The 17,735-nt window shown below is 34.2% G+C and overlaps 1 protein-coding gene across 5 annotated transcripts in view; it reads right to left on the bottom strand.

Annotated features, from left to right (window-relative positions):
- VPS13A (vacuolar protein sorting 13 homolog A) overlaps positions 1-17,735 on the bottom strand; it is a 272,751-nt gene that overhangs the window by 48,653 nt on the left and 206,363 nt on the right. For all 5 annotated transcript variants that reach the window (XM_047767800.1, XM_047767801.1, XM_047767802.1 and 2 more), the window contains 7 exons: positions 17,123-17,252; positions 10,416-10,648; positions 7,187-7,340; positions 6,551-6,697; positions 6,266-6,347; positions 4,667-4,736; positions 3,465-3,570 (listed from right to left, as the gene is read on the bottom strand). In XM_047767800.1, coding sequence (XP_047623756.1) covers positions 3,465-3,570; positions 4,667-4,736; positions 6,266-6,347; positions 6,551-6,697; positions 7,187-7,340; positions 10,416-10,648; positions 17,123-17,252 — 922 coding nt within the window. The remainder of the gene's footprint in view (positions 1-3,464; positions 3,571-4,666; positions 4,737-6,265; positions 6,348-6,550; positions 6,698-7,186; positions 7,341-10,415; positions 10,649-17,122; positions 17,253-17,735) is intronic.

Genomic DNA, 17,735 nt, shown 5'->3' with positions numbered 1-17,735 from the left:
GAGCTAATAAAGAGTTCAGTAAAGTTGCAGAATATCAGACCAATATACAAAAATCAATTGTATTTCTAGAATTATATTTCTTACAATGAAAAAAAAAATGAATATGAGATCACAAAGAGTTTCATTCACAATACTACAAAAAATACTAAAATTTAACAAAAGAAGTATAAAGCTAATACTGTGAAACTGTAAAACACTGGTGAAAGAAAATAAAGAAGATCTACTTAAAAGGAAAACATCCCATGTTCAAGGTCTGGAAGACTTAATACTGTTAAGATGGTGGTACCCCCCAAATTCTATACATTCGATGCAATCCCCATCAGAAATCTAGCTGATTTCCCTGAAGAAGCTGACAAGCTGATTCTAAAATTCACATGAGATTGCAAAGGGACCCAAAATAGCCAAAACAATCTTGAAAAAGAAAAGAAAAAAAAACCCACTAAGACTATTCATATTTCTCAACTTCAAAACTTACTGATGGTGGATCCTTACCTTATACGTACACAAAAATTCACCCAAAATTAATTTTAAGAGCTAAAACTTTAAAATTCTTAGGACACAGGGCTAAATATTTTTCACTTTTGGATTCTGAGAAATGGCCCCAAAAACATGAGCAAGAGAAGAAAAAATAATTTGGACTTAATTAAACATTAAAAACTTTTGTGGAGTTCCCTTCATGGTGCAGTGGAAACGAATCTGACTAGAATCCATGAGGATGCAGGTTCGATCCCTGGCCTCGCTCAGTGGATTGGGGATCCAGTGTTGCCATGAGCTATGGCATAGGTTGCAGATGTGGTTCTGATCCTGTTGTTGCTGTGGCTGTGTGTAGGCCAGCAGCTGTAGCTCCAATTTGACCCCTAGCCTGGGAACTTCCATATGCCCTGAATGCGGCCCTAAAAAGCAAAAAAAAAACCCAATAAAAGAAAACCCCCCAAAACCAAAGAAACCAAAAGAACTTTTGTGCTTCAAAAGGCATCAAGAAAGTTAAATACGGAGTTCTGTCATGGCTCAGCAGTAACAAACCTGACTAGGATCCGTGAGGATGTGGGTTCTATCCCTGGCCTTGCTCGATGGGTTAGTGATCCAGCGTTGCCATAAGCTGCTGTGTAGGTCACAGATGTGGCTTGGATCTGGCAGTGCTGTGGCTGTGGCATAGGCCAGAAACTCTAGCTTGGATTTGACCCCTAGCCTGGGAATTTCCATATGCTGTGGGTGTAGCCTTATAAAACAAAACAAAACAAAAAGAAAGTACAATACAACATACAGATGAGAGAAAACATTTGCAAATCGTATATTTGATATGGGGCTTGTATTCAGAATACATAAAGAACTTACAACTAGGTTAAAAAAAAACTCAATCCATTAAGCAATAGGCAATGTCTTTGAAAAGACATAGCAGATATGTAACATTGTCAACATAGCAGATATGCAACATTGTCAACCAAAAAGATATCAATGTCACTACTCTTTAGGTAAATGCAAATCAAAACCACAGTGATTTACTACTTCACACCCACTAGGATAGCTAGAATCAAAAGGACAGATGATAACAAGTGTTGGTGAAATCTCCTGATATCAGAATCCTCTATATTCTGAGAATGTAAAATGATACAGTCACTATGGACAACTGTTTGGCAACACTGAAATGATTAAAGAGTTAACTATGTTCCTAGCAATTTCACTCCTAGGTATAAATCCAAGAATATTGAAGATGTATGTCCACATAAAAACCTGAACAAGGAGTCACCATCGAGGCTCAGTGGTAGTGAACTGGACTACTAAGCATGAGGACGCGGGTTCAATCCTTGGCCTTGCTCAGTGGGTTAAGGATCCAGCATTGCCATGAGCTGCAGTGTAGGTCACAGACGCAGCTCAGATCTGGCATTGCTGTGGCTGTGGTGTAGGCCAGCAGCTACAGCTCTGATTTGACCCTTAGCCTGGGAATACGCATATGGTGTGGATGTGGCCGTTTCAAAAAAAAAAAAAAAAAAAAAGAACAAAAATATTTATAGCAGCATTATTTATAATAGCCAAAATGTAGAAACAACCCATAGTGTCTATTAACTGATGAATGGATAAACCAAAATGTGGCATATCCATTCAACAGAATATTTCTTGGCCATAAAAAGGAATGTAAGTAATGATACATGCTACAACATGATGAACCTTGAAAGCATTATGCTAAATCAAAGAAGGGCATCCAAAACCACTACATAGGGTATGATTCCATTAATACTAAATGTCTAGAATAGGGAAACCTATAGACAGAAAGTATATTAGTAGTTGCTTGAGGCTAGGGTGGTTTCTTTTTAGGGTGATGAAAATGTTTCAGAATTAGATAGTAATGATGGTTGTGCAACTCTGATGTAACCAAAAACCACTAAACTGTATACTTCAAATGCATTAAAACATGTGGTATATACACTATAGCTCTATACTATATACTGTTATTAAGTAAATGCTATGAAAAGGAAAAAATATATATTTGCCCTTGTCTTTCTTTACTCATATACAATTAACTCTTGAGCAACATGGGTTTGAACTGTGAGAGTCCACATGGATTTTTTTTTTTTTTCAATAGCCAATACTATAACACTACACAATCCTCGGTTGAATACACAAATATGGAGGAACTGTATGTACGGAGGGCAAAGTATAAACCACACATAGTGATTTGATTGAGTTCAGAGTTGGTGTCCCTCATCCCTACATTGTTCAAGGGTAAACTACTTTGTTCTTTGAAATTCTTTCTGAGGGCAGCTGAAAGAGAACATATCTCATCCAGCCCATAACTGTGATTTATAGTCTATCAGTCACAAAGAACATATTACCTCTTATTTGCCTAATCCATTTTCTCATCAAATATCCTGGTCATATCTAAATTTTTTTTTCTTTCTTTTTAGGGCTACACCCATGGCATATAGAAACTCCTGGACTAGGGGTTGAATTGGAGCTGCGGCTGCTAGCCCATCCAAGCAGAGCCAAGCCACATCTGCAACCTATAACTGTAGCTTGTAGCAATGCTGGATCCTTAACCCAATGAGCAAGGTCAGGGACTGAACCCACATCCTCATGGATACTAGTCGGGTTCTCAACCTGCTGAGCCAAAAGGGAGCTCCCCAAATTTCTAAATTATTAATCAACACAAAAGCAACCCAGGGAAATAAAATAGGAAAAAAACAGTGATGTGAATATGACTGATTATCCTCTTCTATTTTTGGCCTAAAATCTTTCCACCTATTTCAAACCTGCCTTAAAAAAGTTATTCATCTTGCGTCCAACTTGTATAATCTTAAAATATGATTTCTACTAATGTACAACCACAGCAAAATAATAATAGTTCTTAAATTGTGTTTTTAAGATGGAACAAAAACCTTATTAATACCTTTAAGAATGTATAATTTTACCATTTTTTAGTTCTTTATCCCTAATCCTCCCATCAATGTTACTATTTTAAGTCTTACCTCTGCTTTTTCAGTCACTTCTGCTGCTGTCATAAGTTCTGCTATAGCATAAACAAACCCAAGATCTAACCTGAGATCCATTTCTTGGATCAACACTTTGAAATACCTATATCACAAAGTAAAAAACATTTAAAGAATCACTGATTAGTTGCATTAACAAAATTACAAAGGAAGACACTATTAGATAGATATCAGAACACTGATATTTAAGAATTAAAAAAATGTCATGGCAACACTTCATAAGAGCAACAAACTCAAAATGAGAAAATCAATAAGTGTGGTATATAGTCATACAATAGAATATTATATACTAGTGATGATAAATTCTAGCTACACACAACAAAATGAATAAATTTCAGTAAATATTTGAATGAAAAAAGGCCCAGGAGTATATTTACACTTTGGAAAAAACCTTTTTTAAAGAGGAAAAAAATTTGGCAAAGTAAGCACCATATGTTTACATACACACAAATAATCAAACAATATTTAAAAATGGGAATAAAATTAGTATTTATCTTGGTATTAGGGTGGAGAAAACAAAAAATACAGGAGTGATATACATAGATGGATTTTTTTGTCAATGTTCTCTTTCTTTTCTTTTTTGGTCTTTTTAGGGCCGTACCCTTGGCGTATGGAAGTTCCCAGGCTAGGGGTTGAATTGAGTCAGAGCCACAGCTGCCAGCCTATGCCACAGCCACAGCAATGCCAGATCTGAGCCATGTCTGCAAACTATACCACAGCTCATAGCAACACTGGATCCTTAACCCACTAAGCAAGGTCAGGGATCAAACCCGCATCCTCATGGATACAAGTCAGGTTTGTTTCTGCTGAGACACAACGGGAACTCCAATGTTCTATTTCTTGAACTGGGTGGTGACTGAATTTGAAAGTATAATTTTCTTTCTTGTTTCTAAAACAGTATGCAGTAATTATGGACAACTTTGGAGGAAAAAAAATAAATAAAAAAGAAAGTAATAAAATACACACAATTTAGAAATGACTATAGTTAGTACTTAGGTATATTTCATTAAGAGATTTCTGACTCTCCCAAGATTATGAAATGACTGATTTTTTCCTATGCCTTTATAATTTAATATTTTACACTTAAATCTTTGACTCATCTAAAATTTATTTAAGAGTGTAATTAGCTCATATATTTAAATAAAAACATTAAATGCACACACAAGTATTAAGACACTTACTTAATACGTGATATCTGGGAATGCCCTGCAGATCTCATGACAATACTGACATCTGTGAAGGGCTTTGGTGCTGTAAAGGTTAATATACATAATTAATCCCATGATGCTTTAAATAAAGGATAAGCATTTTCTAGCGACTTAATACAAATCACAATGGACAAATAAACTGTTTCCTAAATCATGAGTATCATTTATAATTACTGATATTTATAAGATCTATCACAATCTTAATTTCAGAATCCAGGATTGTAATTTTTAATAACCTGTATCACTTTAAGGATAAGTGATCCTTTCTCTTTCTTTTCTTTTCTTTTTTTTTTTAGGGCTCCCCCCGCCCTCCCGCAGCATATGGAAGTTCCCAGGCTAGGGGTTGAATCGGAACTGCAGCTGAGGCCTATTCCACTGCCACAGCAACAAGGGATCTGAGCTGCGTCTGCAACCTACACCATAGCTCACAGCAACGCCAGATCCTTAACCCACTAAGCGAGGCCACGGATCAAACCTGCATCCTCATGGATCCTAGTTGTGTTTGTTAACCACTGTGCCACAAAGGGAACTCCCTAAAGATAAGTGATCCTTTAAAAATTAGTGACTTTAAACTAGAAGTATGCTTTAGAATCATCAGGAAAACTGTGAAAACACAGATTTCAAGGTCTAGTTGTTAACTTCTAGATGGAGGAAACCTGGGCACATATCTTGGTCAAAGAGCTTCCAAGCAAATAATGAATACTCTCTTAGACTGTTTGGAGCTGGTGGTGTGGAGGTGGGGTGAAAAGCAGGCAGAGAGGGAACTAAGGCAGTGGTAAGGGAAGAGAAAGTGAAAGGAAGAGGGAAAGCAAAGAAAGAAGAAAAGTGAATGGGAAGAACAGATGGAAGAAAGAATTTGTAAGTTATTCTTATCTGAAATGAAGCATATGGAAAACACTTAATTTGAACTAAGTGATTCATATTTTGACTAATTCATGATTTAGTCAAAAGTCTTAGTAGCTTTTAAATTAGGGGTTTATAAATTATTAATCTTAAATATAAATATCTCTAAATGTATATATATAAAATATATATATTTCTAAATATATATTATATAATATATACAAATATACATATACATATATATATACACACACATATATATATACACATATGTGCCTGCAGCATACAGAAGTTCTCAGGCTAGGAAACTTCTGCTGTGACACAATGGGAACTCCATATATATATATATATATATATATATATATATATATATATATATATATATGTATATATATATATATATATACTTCTAAGTAGTCTTTACTCAGAGTTTTATTGAAGTTAGTTGAATACTTCCTGGTCCTTTTACAAGCTTTTAGTTTTCCAATAATCCAACAGAAACTAAAGTTGAGAATAGTTTTGCTTGATATTTTTGTAGTAAAATAAATCAAATAGCTAATACAACTGTTTTTATGGCAATCAAAAAATACAAATAGGAGTTCCCTGGTGGCTCAGTGGTTAAGGACCTGGCATTGTCACTGTTGTAGTGCAGGTTTGATCCCTGGCCTGGGAACTTCTGCATGCTGCAGATATGGCCAAAACAAAACAAAATAAAACAAACAAACAAACCTGAATCCATGGTGACCGACTTAGGAGGTTTAATGGGATAAAACACAAATGGAAATACAGCACCATGTATCTGGTTTTGAATCTAAGAAAACAAATCACAGGTCAATGTATTAATATGTTAATTATAGAACAGAACTAGTACAACAGGATTTAAGAAGTAGAAGAAATCAAAAACTCTAGTCCAAGAATGAATCTAAAGTACTAGACAAAACAGACTATGGGGAATATATTTGGTTTATTGCCGTGTTCCTTTAGGATATAATTTGTCTATCTTTTCTGACTCACCTGAATTCTGTAAATTTGAATTCTAAATGATGATTGATGTGCAGATGTGCTATATTCTACTTTTAACGCTGGAAGATAATTTCTTCGTATAGCGATTTCACGTGGCTGCAGAATTTTCATGTTAGTACCACTAGGTGTGAAGCGAACCTGAAAAATACGCCCATCACCACAAAAAACAAACATGGAATTTCTCTTTATTAAAGTTAGCAATCTGTACCAAAAAGCTTTAAAGTTAATATTAATTTAAATAGTAGGCTAAATATATAATTTGGTTTTAACTGAGATTTTTATATCCCATATCCATACACAATTCACAAAAATATTAACATTATCCATATAACTTGGGTTTTACCACTTTTTTATAACTTTACAAAAAATTATCAAAAAATAGTGATAAAAGAAAAAATAAAACAAAACTTACTAGCTTCTTGTTAACCAAGGAATAGATCATTAGCAACTTAAAAGTCTAAAATCTTAATATAGATAACTATCCCTTTAAAATAGTTTATATAAAGTATGTATACCAGAGTTCATTGTTTTGTAAGCAAACTAGACTTTTTAAAAAACTAACACAAGATTCATCTAATTACAACAGATAAAAATTAAAACTTCGTTAATAGTACTTAAAAATATTACCATCGTATTACTGTCCAAATCAACAACTCTATCTTCAGATGGTGAAGATTCAGTATATTCCTTAAATTCTTTCTCCAACTTCTCAGTTTGCTTTATACTCATTGGCTTCCATCTTGCCTTCTTCTTGGGCTTTATCTCCCAAACCACATCAGAACTTACAAATGAAAGAAAAAATCATGGTACTAATTTGTAAAAATTTTCATTTTCACTGGTTTGTTACATGAACTACCAAACATTCAATATATTTTTGCAATATCTTTAGCTATAATGATATACATTTCAAGTTTACAAACATAAATTCATTCAACCAAACCTTATTAAACTCCTATTCAGGTACTATTGTAGGTGGTGGGGATATTGTTAGTGAACATTTCTACCATTTTTGAGCTTTCTTTTAGCTGAGGAGTGATAGACAATAAACAGTAAACATAATAAATTAACACATTTTAATATGAGATAAAAATGCTTTTGAAATTAGAAACCGTAAACAGAGTAAGAATGATCTGGAGTGCTGGGATATGCAAAGTGGTGGGGGTTGCAGTATCAAAATAGAGTGGTCAATGGGGGCTGTCATTAAGAAACTAAGATTTCAACAACCTTAAAAAAGATGAAAAAGTTATCCAGCAGACGAGAGAAGAATATTTTGGGCTGAGAGACAAACTAGAGCAAAGACTCTAAAGCAGAGCATGCCTATGGTACAGGCATAAGAGCAAGGAGGCTGGGATGCCTGGAACACATTAAGAGTAGGAGATAAAGTAAGAGTAAGAGGCAAAATTAGGTAAAGCCTCGAAAGATACTTTTTCTGGGATGAGGACCCATTGAAAGATAATGAGAAGATTATCAGCAACATGCTCTGACTTAAGGTTTATGAATATACTCTGTGTTGGGATGCAAAGAAGGAAAAGATATAAATGAAGGCTATAGCAGGAAAACTGTTATGAATTTAATGAAGTAAACCCAAAGAAAAAGTGATGGCTCTGCCTAAGATGATAAGAGTGAGGCAGTAAAAAGTTGTCAGAATCTAGGTAGGTTTTGAAGACAGAGCCGGCACACTACTTCTAGATGGATAAGAAAAGGAATCAAAGGTGACTCAAAAGTTTTTGGCCTGAGCTCAAGAAGAATGTTGTTGTTGTGAACTTGAATGGGAAAGCAAGTTTTGGTAGAAGGAAATGAGTTTGTGTTAGATACTAAAGACCTTAAGAAGTCTCTTAGATACCTGAGTAGAGACTTTATGGACATAGTTAAATAGGTAAGTTTGGAGTTCAGGACAAAAATCCAGCTGAAGACATATTTCTAGAAGGTTTTGACATATATTTGGTATTTGAAATCATAAAACTGAACCAGAGAAGAGAAAATGACTAAGGTCTAAGAGTCTGAAAGTGCCCAATATTAAGTGTATAAGAAAAAGACAAAGAACCAACAAGTCAGGCTAAGACATTGGGACAAAAAGAAAAACTAAGCTGGTGAGATATCTTGGAAGTAAAGTCAGAGAAACTGTATTAAGGGGTCTCTGATTAATGTTATGAACTTAAGCAACATGAGGACTAGTAATTGTACCATGGTCCTGGCAATACATAGGTCTCTGGTAATCTTAACAGGACCAGTTTCATGGCATGTTGAAAGGAAAAGCCTGTTCGGAATGGTTAAAGAAAAATTTGGTAAAAAAAAAAGAATTTGAGACAGGAATGTATCTTTGGTAATAGATAACATTTGGGTGCAGTTTGGCTATAAAATAAGAGCACAGAAATGAGCATTACATAGCAGGACAAGTAGGTTCAAGGGAATTTTTTTTTTAGTTAAATAACACTGATGGTAACAATCCAATAGTCAAAAATTGTTAACGTAGAAGATAGAAAAGAATTACTTGGTCAATGTCTCAAAAGGCAAGAGTGAATGGAATATAGTGCAAAAGTAGAAAAATAAGTTTAAATATACCTATGATAACTGTGGGGAAGTGTCTTGCTGCAATATGTAGGTAAAAAATGCTGCTGCAGGAGTTTCCATTGTGGCTCACAAGTTAAGGACCTGACATTGTCTCTGTGAGGATTCAGGTACAAGCTCAGGCCTCAGGTTTCACAGGCTTAAAATCTGCTAGGTTTATTTGACCTTTTTTTTTTTTTTGTCTTTTTGCCATTTCTTGGGCCACTCCTGCAGCATATGGAGATTCCCAGGCCAGGGGTCGAATTGGAGCTGTAGCCACGGGCCTATGCCTGAGCCACAGCAATGCGGGATCCAAGCCACGTCTGCAACCTACACCACAGCTCACAGCAACGCCGGATCCTTAATCTACTGAGCAAGGCCAGAGATTGAACCCACAATCTCATGGTTCCTAGTCAGATTCTTTAACCACCGAGCCATGACAGGAACTCCTGACCTTATTTAAGACATAAAAACACTTCTTTAGAATAAAAATTTCTAGGCCATAGTACACAGCAGCTTGAGGTGCGATCTAAGTTCCCAGGCCAGGGACTGAACACAAGCTGCAGCAGTGAAAGCACCAAGTCCTAACCACTAGGCAATCAGGGGACTCCCAAAGGATAATAGTCTTAACATGCCCTTTAAAATAGCATAATTATCATTTAGTGAGAAGCTTAGGGGTATTTCCAGCTGAATTTAGATAGAAAAACAAATTCAAATCTGTGTCATATAACTTTAATTTATATATTTATTTGAGAGCTTAACTCAAGTAAAGGTTTAAAACTACATTATCCTTGGGAATTTGCATTGTGGCTCAGCAGGTTAAGAACCTGACTAGTGTCCATGAAGCTGTGGGTTTTGATCTGTGGCCTCACTCAGTGGGTTAAGGATCTGGTGTTGCTGCAGGCTGCAGCTTAAGTCACAGATGTGACCTGGATCCCGCGTTGCTGTGGCTGTGGCATAGGCCAGCAGCTGAAGCTCCTATTCAATTCTTAACCTGGGAATTTCCATATGCTACAGGTATGGCCCTAAAAAGCAAACAAAACAAAACATTGTGAAATCTAAAATGATTTAGTTTAAATTTTGTTTTGATGATTCATTGCCAGATCTGAGCCGTGTCTGCAACCTACACCACAGCTATGGGAACACAGGATGCCTGACCCACTAAGTGAGGCCAGGGATCGAACCCAAATCCTCATGGATACTAGTCAGATTCATTTCCGCTGGGCCACAATGGAAACTCTCTATGATCACTACTCTTAATGATTAAGAACTGATTACTTAAATATATCTAAATTTTAATACATCTAACCTTGTAATGCCAATATAGGCTACTTCTTGCTTTGTATAGTTGTTGACGAGAGAAATTCCAACATCTTGCAATGCCAAAACAACTTCTTGCTCTGCTAACTCTGCTTTCTCACTTTCATATGTCACTTTAAATACCCTTGGATCTTCAGTGAATAAAATAATGCGCTGTAAGCCTTCAAAGAATGAAACTAGATAAATGGTCTTTTTCCCCATATTTATAGGTGTCATCATATCCTGAAACAAAACCATCAAAAAATAAAATATTAGAGTATGGTCTCAACCAACATGAAATCTGGATTTGACACTAGAAAAATGAGAAAAGTAATCATACCTACTTCACAAGGTTGCATAAAATGCATTAATAGCTGTGTAACATATGGAAATCTACATAATCAGTTGATGATAGCTTCTGCCATCATCATTATGAAGTCAAGAAGATTAGTCAATTGTTCTCTTAATATTATAGTAAAATCTAGTATTCTTTGTAAGCTCATCAGTAACACAAAATTTTACTCTCACATTTCAGGCTAATCAGTATATGTTAAAAGTTGTTCAATCAGACATTCATATTTCTTATAGAAATGAACTAAATAAGATGAAGAATATCTGATATCCAGTTGCATGCTCTACAAAGCACAAATATTTACTACAGGGTTAATTCTGCAGGAAGCCTTTAAATGTAAGCATTGTGTTAATATCAGGTCTTCAGTTTTAATGGCAGGATAAACACAAAAAATTCTAATAATTGTCAGTCATAAGTTTTTAGTTAAGTGAATATTCTGATTAATAGGAAATCTGAATATACAGTTATAATGTTATAATCCACTCAAATTAAAAATGAGCTGTTATCATACAATCATGTGATTTATAATACTTTCTAAAATGCAGAGCACTAAAACTACATTAAGTTGTAAATAAACTAACCTATTTCCAAGTAATTTTGAAATCTTTCTAATATTTTTAGTGGATTTCTGGTTTATCTTTATAAACTTTTACTCATAAATATGCAAAAGTACTAATCGACAGGTTAAATAAATTATTCTTATATTAAAATAGCTTTTTGTCATAAAACAGCCTTTTTTTTCCCAAATAAATCTAATAATCACGAATTAAAAAAATAAGGTTAGGCCAATTATAGGCAAAACTCAAATGCATTTAAACAAAACTGGACTCCACAGAAGCAACGTTAGAAGACATGGAAAAAAGCCATCAATAGGCTAAGGAAAAATAACTCTGAACCTAGACATCTTTACTCAGCAAAAATATTCTTCACTGAAGAAAAGTATACTGAAGATACCTAAAGACAAATGGAAACTGCTAAATTTCACCATCAGCAGAGACTCACTCAAGGAAATTCTATAGGAAGAATTGAACACTGGCAAAAGGAAAGTGATCCTAGATAAATGTCTGAAGAAAGGAATGTTATACAAACAAAATAGTACCCAAGTGGAAGAAAATATTTTACAAAATCCTATATCCATTAATAATAAAAATTCTTGGAAAACCAAGACTAGATTAAAAGTTCTTAACTTCTTTATCAAACTCCTCAAACAAAGACACACCGAACTTTGGCAAAGATCACACTTAAAGGTAAATGCTGAACTTATATAACAATGTGTTTGTTCTGTAAGATAGGTTCATTTGTGCCATATTTTAGATTCCACATTTAAGTGATAATTATATGGTATTTCTTCTTCTCTTTCTGATTTCACTTAATATGAGAATGCCTAGTTGTGTCCATGTTGCTGCAAATCGCATTATTTTGTTCTTTTTTATGGATGAGTAGCATTGTATTGTGATATATACCACATCTTCTTATTCCATTCATCTGTCAATGGACATTTAGGTTGTTTCCATGTCTTGGTAACTGTGAGTAGTGCTGCTATGAACATAGGGGTACATGTATCTTTTTGAATTGCAGTTTTGTTCAGATATATGCCCAAGAGTGGGATTTCTGGATCATGTGGTAGATCCATTTTTAGTTTACCTTCATACTGTTTTCAACAGTAGCTATATTTAGTTTTTAAAAGAATTTCCATACTACTCTCAGTAGTGGCTGCACCAGCTTAAACTCACTCACACCAACAATGTAGGAGGGTTCCCTTTTCTCCACACCCTCCAATATCTGTTATTTGTAAACTTACTAATGATGGTCATTAATAAGTGTGATCTGTGTGAGTTGTACCTCACTGTAGTTTTGATTTGCATTTCTCTAATAATTAGAGATGCTGAGCATCTTTTCATGTGCCTACTGGCATCTGTGTCTTCTTTGGAGAAGTGTCTATTTATTCCTTCTGCCCATTTTTCAATTGGGTTGTTTTTTTTATTGTTGAATTATATGAGTTGCTTGTATATTTTGGAGATAAAGCCCTTGTCATTTGCATCATTTACAAGGATTTTCGCCCATTCTGTACGTTGTCTTTTTTTCTTTTGGGTTTCCTTTGCTGTGCAAAAGCTTCTAAGTCTGATTAGTTCTCTCTCTTTTTTTTTTTTTTTTTTATTTCTCTTGCCTTGGGAGAATGACCTAAGGAAATATCTGTACAGTTTATATCAGAGAATGTTTGACCTATATTCTCTTCTAGCAGTTTTATGATGTCATGTTTTATGTTTAAGTCTTTAATCCATTTTGAGTTTATTTTTGTGCAAGGTGTGAGGGTATGTTCTAGTTTTGCTGATTTACATGCAGCTGTCCACTTTTCCCAGCACCACTTGGAGAGACTGTCTTTTTCCCATGTTATATTCTTGCTCCTTTGCTGAAGATTAATTGACCATAGGTATCTGAGTTTATTTCTGGGCTCTCTCTTCTGTTCCACTGATCTGTATGTCTGCTTCTGTACCAGTACCACGCTGTCTTGATTACGCAGCTTTGTAATATTGTCTGAAGTCTGAGAGAGTTTTGCCTCCCACTTTTTTTCCCCCTCAGGATTGCTCTGGCAATTCTGGGTCTTTTATGGTTCCATATAAGATTCTGGATTATTTGTTCTAGTTCTGTGAAAAATGTCATGGGTAATTTGATGAGGATCACAATAAATCTGTAGATTGCTTTGGGTAGTATGGCCATTTTAACAATATTAATTATTCCAATCCAGGAGCATGGGATATCTTTCTATTTCTTTGACTTTTCTTTAATTTCCTTGATTCATGTTATAGAGTTCTTAGTATACATGTCTTTCACTTCCTTGGTGAGGTTTATTCCTAGGTTTTTAATTTTGGGGGGTGTGATTTTAAAAAGTATTTTCAAGATATTCCTTTTCTAAGATTTCATTGTTAGTATACAGAAGTGCAACAGATTTCTAAATGTTAATTTTGTATCCTGTGACTTTGCTGAAATCATTTATCAGTTTAAGTAGTTTTTGTGTGGAGTCCTTAGAGTTTTCTATATATAGTATCATGCCATCTACATATAGTGACAATTTTACCTCTTCTCTTCGAATCTGGATATCTTTTGTTTGTTTGATTGCTATGGCTAGGACTTCCAATACTATGCTGAATAAAAGTGATGAGAGTGGGCAAACTTGTTGCACACTTTAGGAGGAATGCTTTCAGCTTTTCTCTGTTGAGTATTATAGTGACCATGAGTTTGTCTTAAATGGCTTTTATTATGTCGAGATATGTTCCCTCTATACCCACTTTGGTAAGAGGTTTAATCATGAATGGATGTTGGATTTTGTTATATGCTTTTTCTGCATCTATTGAGATGATCATGTGCTTTTTGACTTTTCTTTTGCTAATGTGGTGTATGATGTTGATTGATTTGCATATGTTGAACCATCCTTGTGAACCTGGGATGAATCCCACTTGGTTATGGCGTATGATTTTTTTATATGCGTTACTGAATTTGGTTGGCTATAATTCTGCTAAGAATTTTTTCATCTATAGTCATCAAAGATACTAATCTTTGTCTGGTTTTGGTATTAGGGTGATGGTGGCTTCACAGAATGTCTTGTGAGTGTTCCTTCTTTAATCTTTGGGAAAGTTTAAGAAGGACTAGTATAGGTTCTTCTTTGCATGTTTGGTATAATTTGCCTGTGAAACCATCTGGTCCTGGACTTCTGTTTGAAGGGAGTGTTTTTATTAAATATTCAATTTCATTTCTAGTGATGGGTCTGTTTAAACGATCTGTTTCTTCTTGATTTGGTGTTGGTGGCTGTGTGTTTGTAGAAAGTTGTCTATTTCTTCTAGGTTGTCAAATTTATTGGCATGTAATTGTTCATAGTATTCTCTGAAGGATTTTTTTTATTTCTGCAGTATCAGTTCAGATTTCTCCTTTTTCATTTCTTATTTCATTTATTTGGGTTCTTTCTCTTCTTCTTGGTGAGTCTGACTACAGTTGGTCAATTTTGTTCACCCTTTCAAAGAACCAGTTCTTGGAAAAACCTCATTTCATCTAAGTGTCATGATTATTTATAAGAAAAAATAAAAAACAAATAATCAACATCGATAAAAGAATTCAATGAGTTTTCTGGATTAAAAAAAATCAATACACAAAATGACATTACATTCTCATAATCAAACAAGATTAACTTTAAAAAATATCATGAGTTTCTGCTCTCGCAATTGAAGACTAGGTAGTCTTGGACCAACTCTCTTGCTAAGAACAAAACTGCACAAAAAAAAAAAAAAAAAAGGAAAACATGTGTTTGAAAAGACAATAAAGCTACCAAGGTAGTGAAAATTAATGGGGACCAGATTTGAAAGAGAAAGAAAGGCAGTAAAAGTGAACTTTGTATTTGGAGCTCACAACTGCCAGTTCTAAAATAGAGGCAAACTCTGAGAGGTTAAGAAAACCTGAAATATTGAAACCTTACTGATGTGGAAGGACCAAAACCAGAACACAGGGTATACCGAAAAGATCAGGTCAAGGGCTTAGGTTTTAGTTGAGTCCCCAAAGGGCTACACTTAAGCCAGGGTAAACTGGAAGTACAGTAGTCCTCAGAAGGGCTGAAGATCAGATTTAAATAATTTCAGGCAATCTCCTTAATAAGTTAAGGCAATCTCCTCCAAGACAAGCTGCCTGACAAAGGCAAAATCACATGTTCTCAAGAGAAAGGGAATATCATACAGAGCATCAAATTATCTTTAAAAATTTTCATATAATATGTCCAGCACACAGGTAAAAATAAGCATGTATGAAGAATGAATATGCCATGGGTGTGGCCCTAAAAAAGACAAAATACAAAATATGAGTAAAGAGACGAAAAATGAACCCAAGTGGAAACATGGAGATACAGGTAGAAATAAAAAGTGGCAAAAAGGAGAAATATGTGGGTAATTTAAGTGGAATATTAATTGGAAAAAACAGTAAAAATATTTCTTACGGCACTTAACATATATTTAGACATAAAATACACAACAATATTATATAAGATGAAAGGTAAGAAAGGAAGTTAAAGAATATCAAAAGCCTGTATGTTATTGGGAAAATGATACAATTACTAATTTAGAGTGGGTTTTAACAAGTCAAGATTGCATGTTTTGATATGGCAGGAAACTATAGCTTTAAGCTTCTCTTAGTATGATGATCCTTACATGTCCTTTGCAAAGAACCTGTAATATTCACAGGTTGTTATAAGAGAGAATATGCTACTGTGGAGTAGGGTTTAATAGGACAAGGTGGCTCATAACACATTCAGTGAGCCTTATTCCCTCACATCAAACCTGTCACTTGAAGTGATCAATGAGAATACCTCCTAAACTTGTCTGATGTTCCCTGCTGGCATGCTGTGTTTCCTGGCCTGTATCCTCCCAAGGAGGCCTCTGAGAGTCTTTTTAAGTCTGAATGAGCCAAAAAAGATACTGTGGTGGGCAATGTAATATTAAATATTAATAAAAGAATCAAATCAACAAAAATACATAACAATTCTAAATTTGCATCTACCTAATCATATACTTTCAAAATATAAGAGCCAAAATTAACAAAACCAAAAGAGGAACATACAAATCCATGATTTTAAACAGCACACTCAAAGTAACAGAACAAACAAACAAACAAAATCTAGTAAGATAGATTTAAACAACACAATAGAATCTAAGTAAATTGACATATATAGAATGTTGTAACCAACAAATTTAGAATACATATTTTTTCAAATATACATGAAATAGTTAAAAAATTGCCCATATGCTGGCTCACAAAGTCAATCACAACAAACTGCTCAAATTCAATCAGAGAATGTTCTCTGATCACAGTGGAATTAAATTAGAAATAAACAAACACAGTTAGAAAATACTTCAGAAAAGTAAGTGATAACCTACTTTTAAGTTATCATGAGGACAAATCATGAGGCCAAAATACAAAAATAAATCACAATGAAATTTATAAAATATTTTGAACTAAAAAATAATTAATATACAACAGCCAAATTTATCAGATAAAATTAATACTGTTTTTGGATGGAAATTTGTAGCTTTAAGTGACTTGAGATAACTTTCAATGAAGAGAATATTTTTATATATGTTTAAACTGAATGCTGAAAGTACTTCTCTAAGTTTCTCCTTTACAACATGATAGAAGCAAATAAGGAGGCAGACAAAATGGGACTGCGTTCAGTTTTGGCTAAGTTAAAGTTGAATATTGCTTTAAAAATTTTTGTTAGTTTTAAACAAGTGTTGACACAAAGAGGCCTTAAAACCAGTAAGACTGAAAGAGAGTAACTTAAAAAAAAAAAAGATTGTTGAAAACACAATAATAACCAATCCAGTACATACATCCTTATGTGTTACTTCACCGTGGCTTTTTCCACATTTCCACTTCAGCTTTCTAGAGCCCACTGGGTCAGCCCATGTATAATACACTGCTTTTCCAGGAGGGAGGGAATCTTCTGTTTCACTGAGGGAACTGATATAAATAGTAAAAATATGCATTAAGTGCCAAGTATATGAACATATAAAGAATCCAAAATAATACTTCAGTAACTCTGAGTCCATTAATTGAGATCTGTGATAGTTCTGATTAAGAATTGACTAAAATTTTTTTCCTTATGCAATAAAAAGGTGGTTTTCTATAAAAATAATGAGAATATTTCAAGGGAAGTATTTGTTTTACGTAGGAAATAAGTATCTTCAGGTCTTTGAAACTACTTTGTCAACTTTGTTATAATACAAAGGAAAATCATCCAATTACTTTATTTTACCTATATCAAATTTAAGAGAATTTAATTGGTAACTAAGTATTGGACTTACTGTGGCAAAAACAATATAGCTCAATTATTTTTAAAAATCATAATACATGGGATATAAACCTAAGAAATTCAATCAGCTCACAAATGATTCCCTAAAGAAAATGGAGACGTTACAAACTAAAAAATACTAAAATGTAATT

The sequence above is a fragment of the Phacochoerus africanus genome, chromosome 2, assembly GCF_016906955.1.
Source record: "Phacochoerus africanus isolate WHEZ1 chromosome 2, ROS_Pafr_v1, whole genome shotgun sequence".
NCBI lineage: Eukaryota > Metazoa > Chordata > Mammalia > Artiodactyla > Suidae > Phacochoerus > Phacochoerus africanus.
Note: the sequence above shows the minus strand (reverse complement) of the source record. Positions and strands in the feature narration are given on the sequence as shown.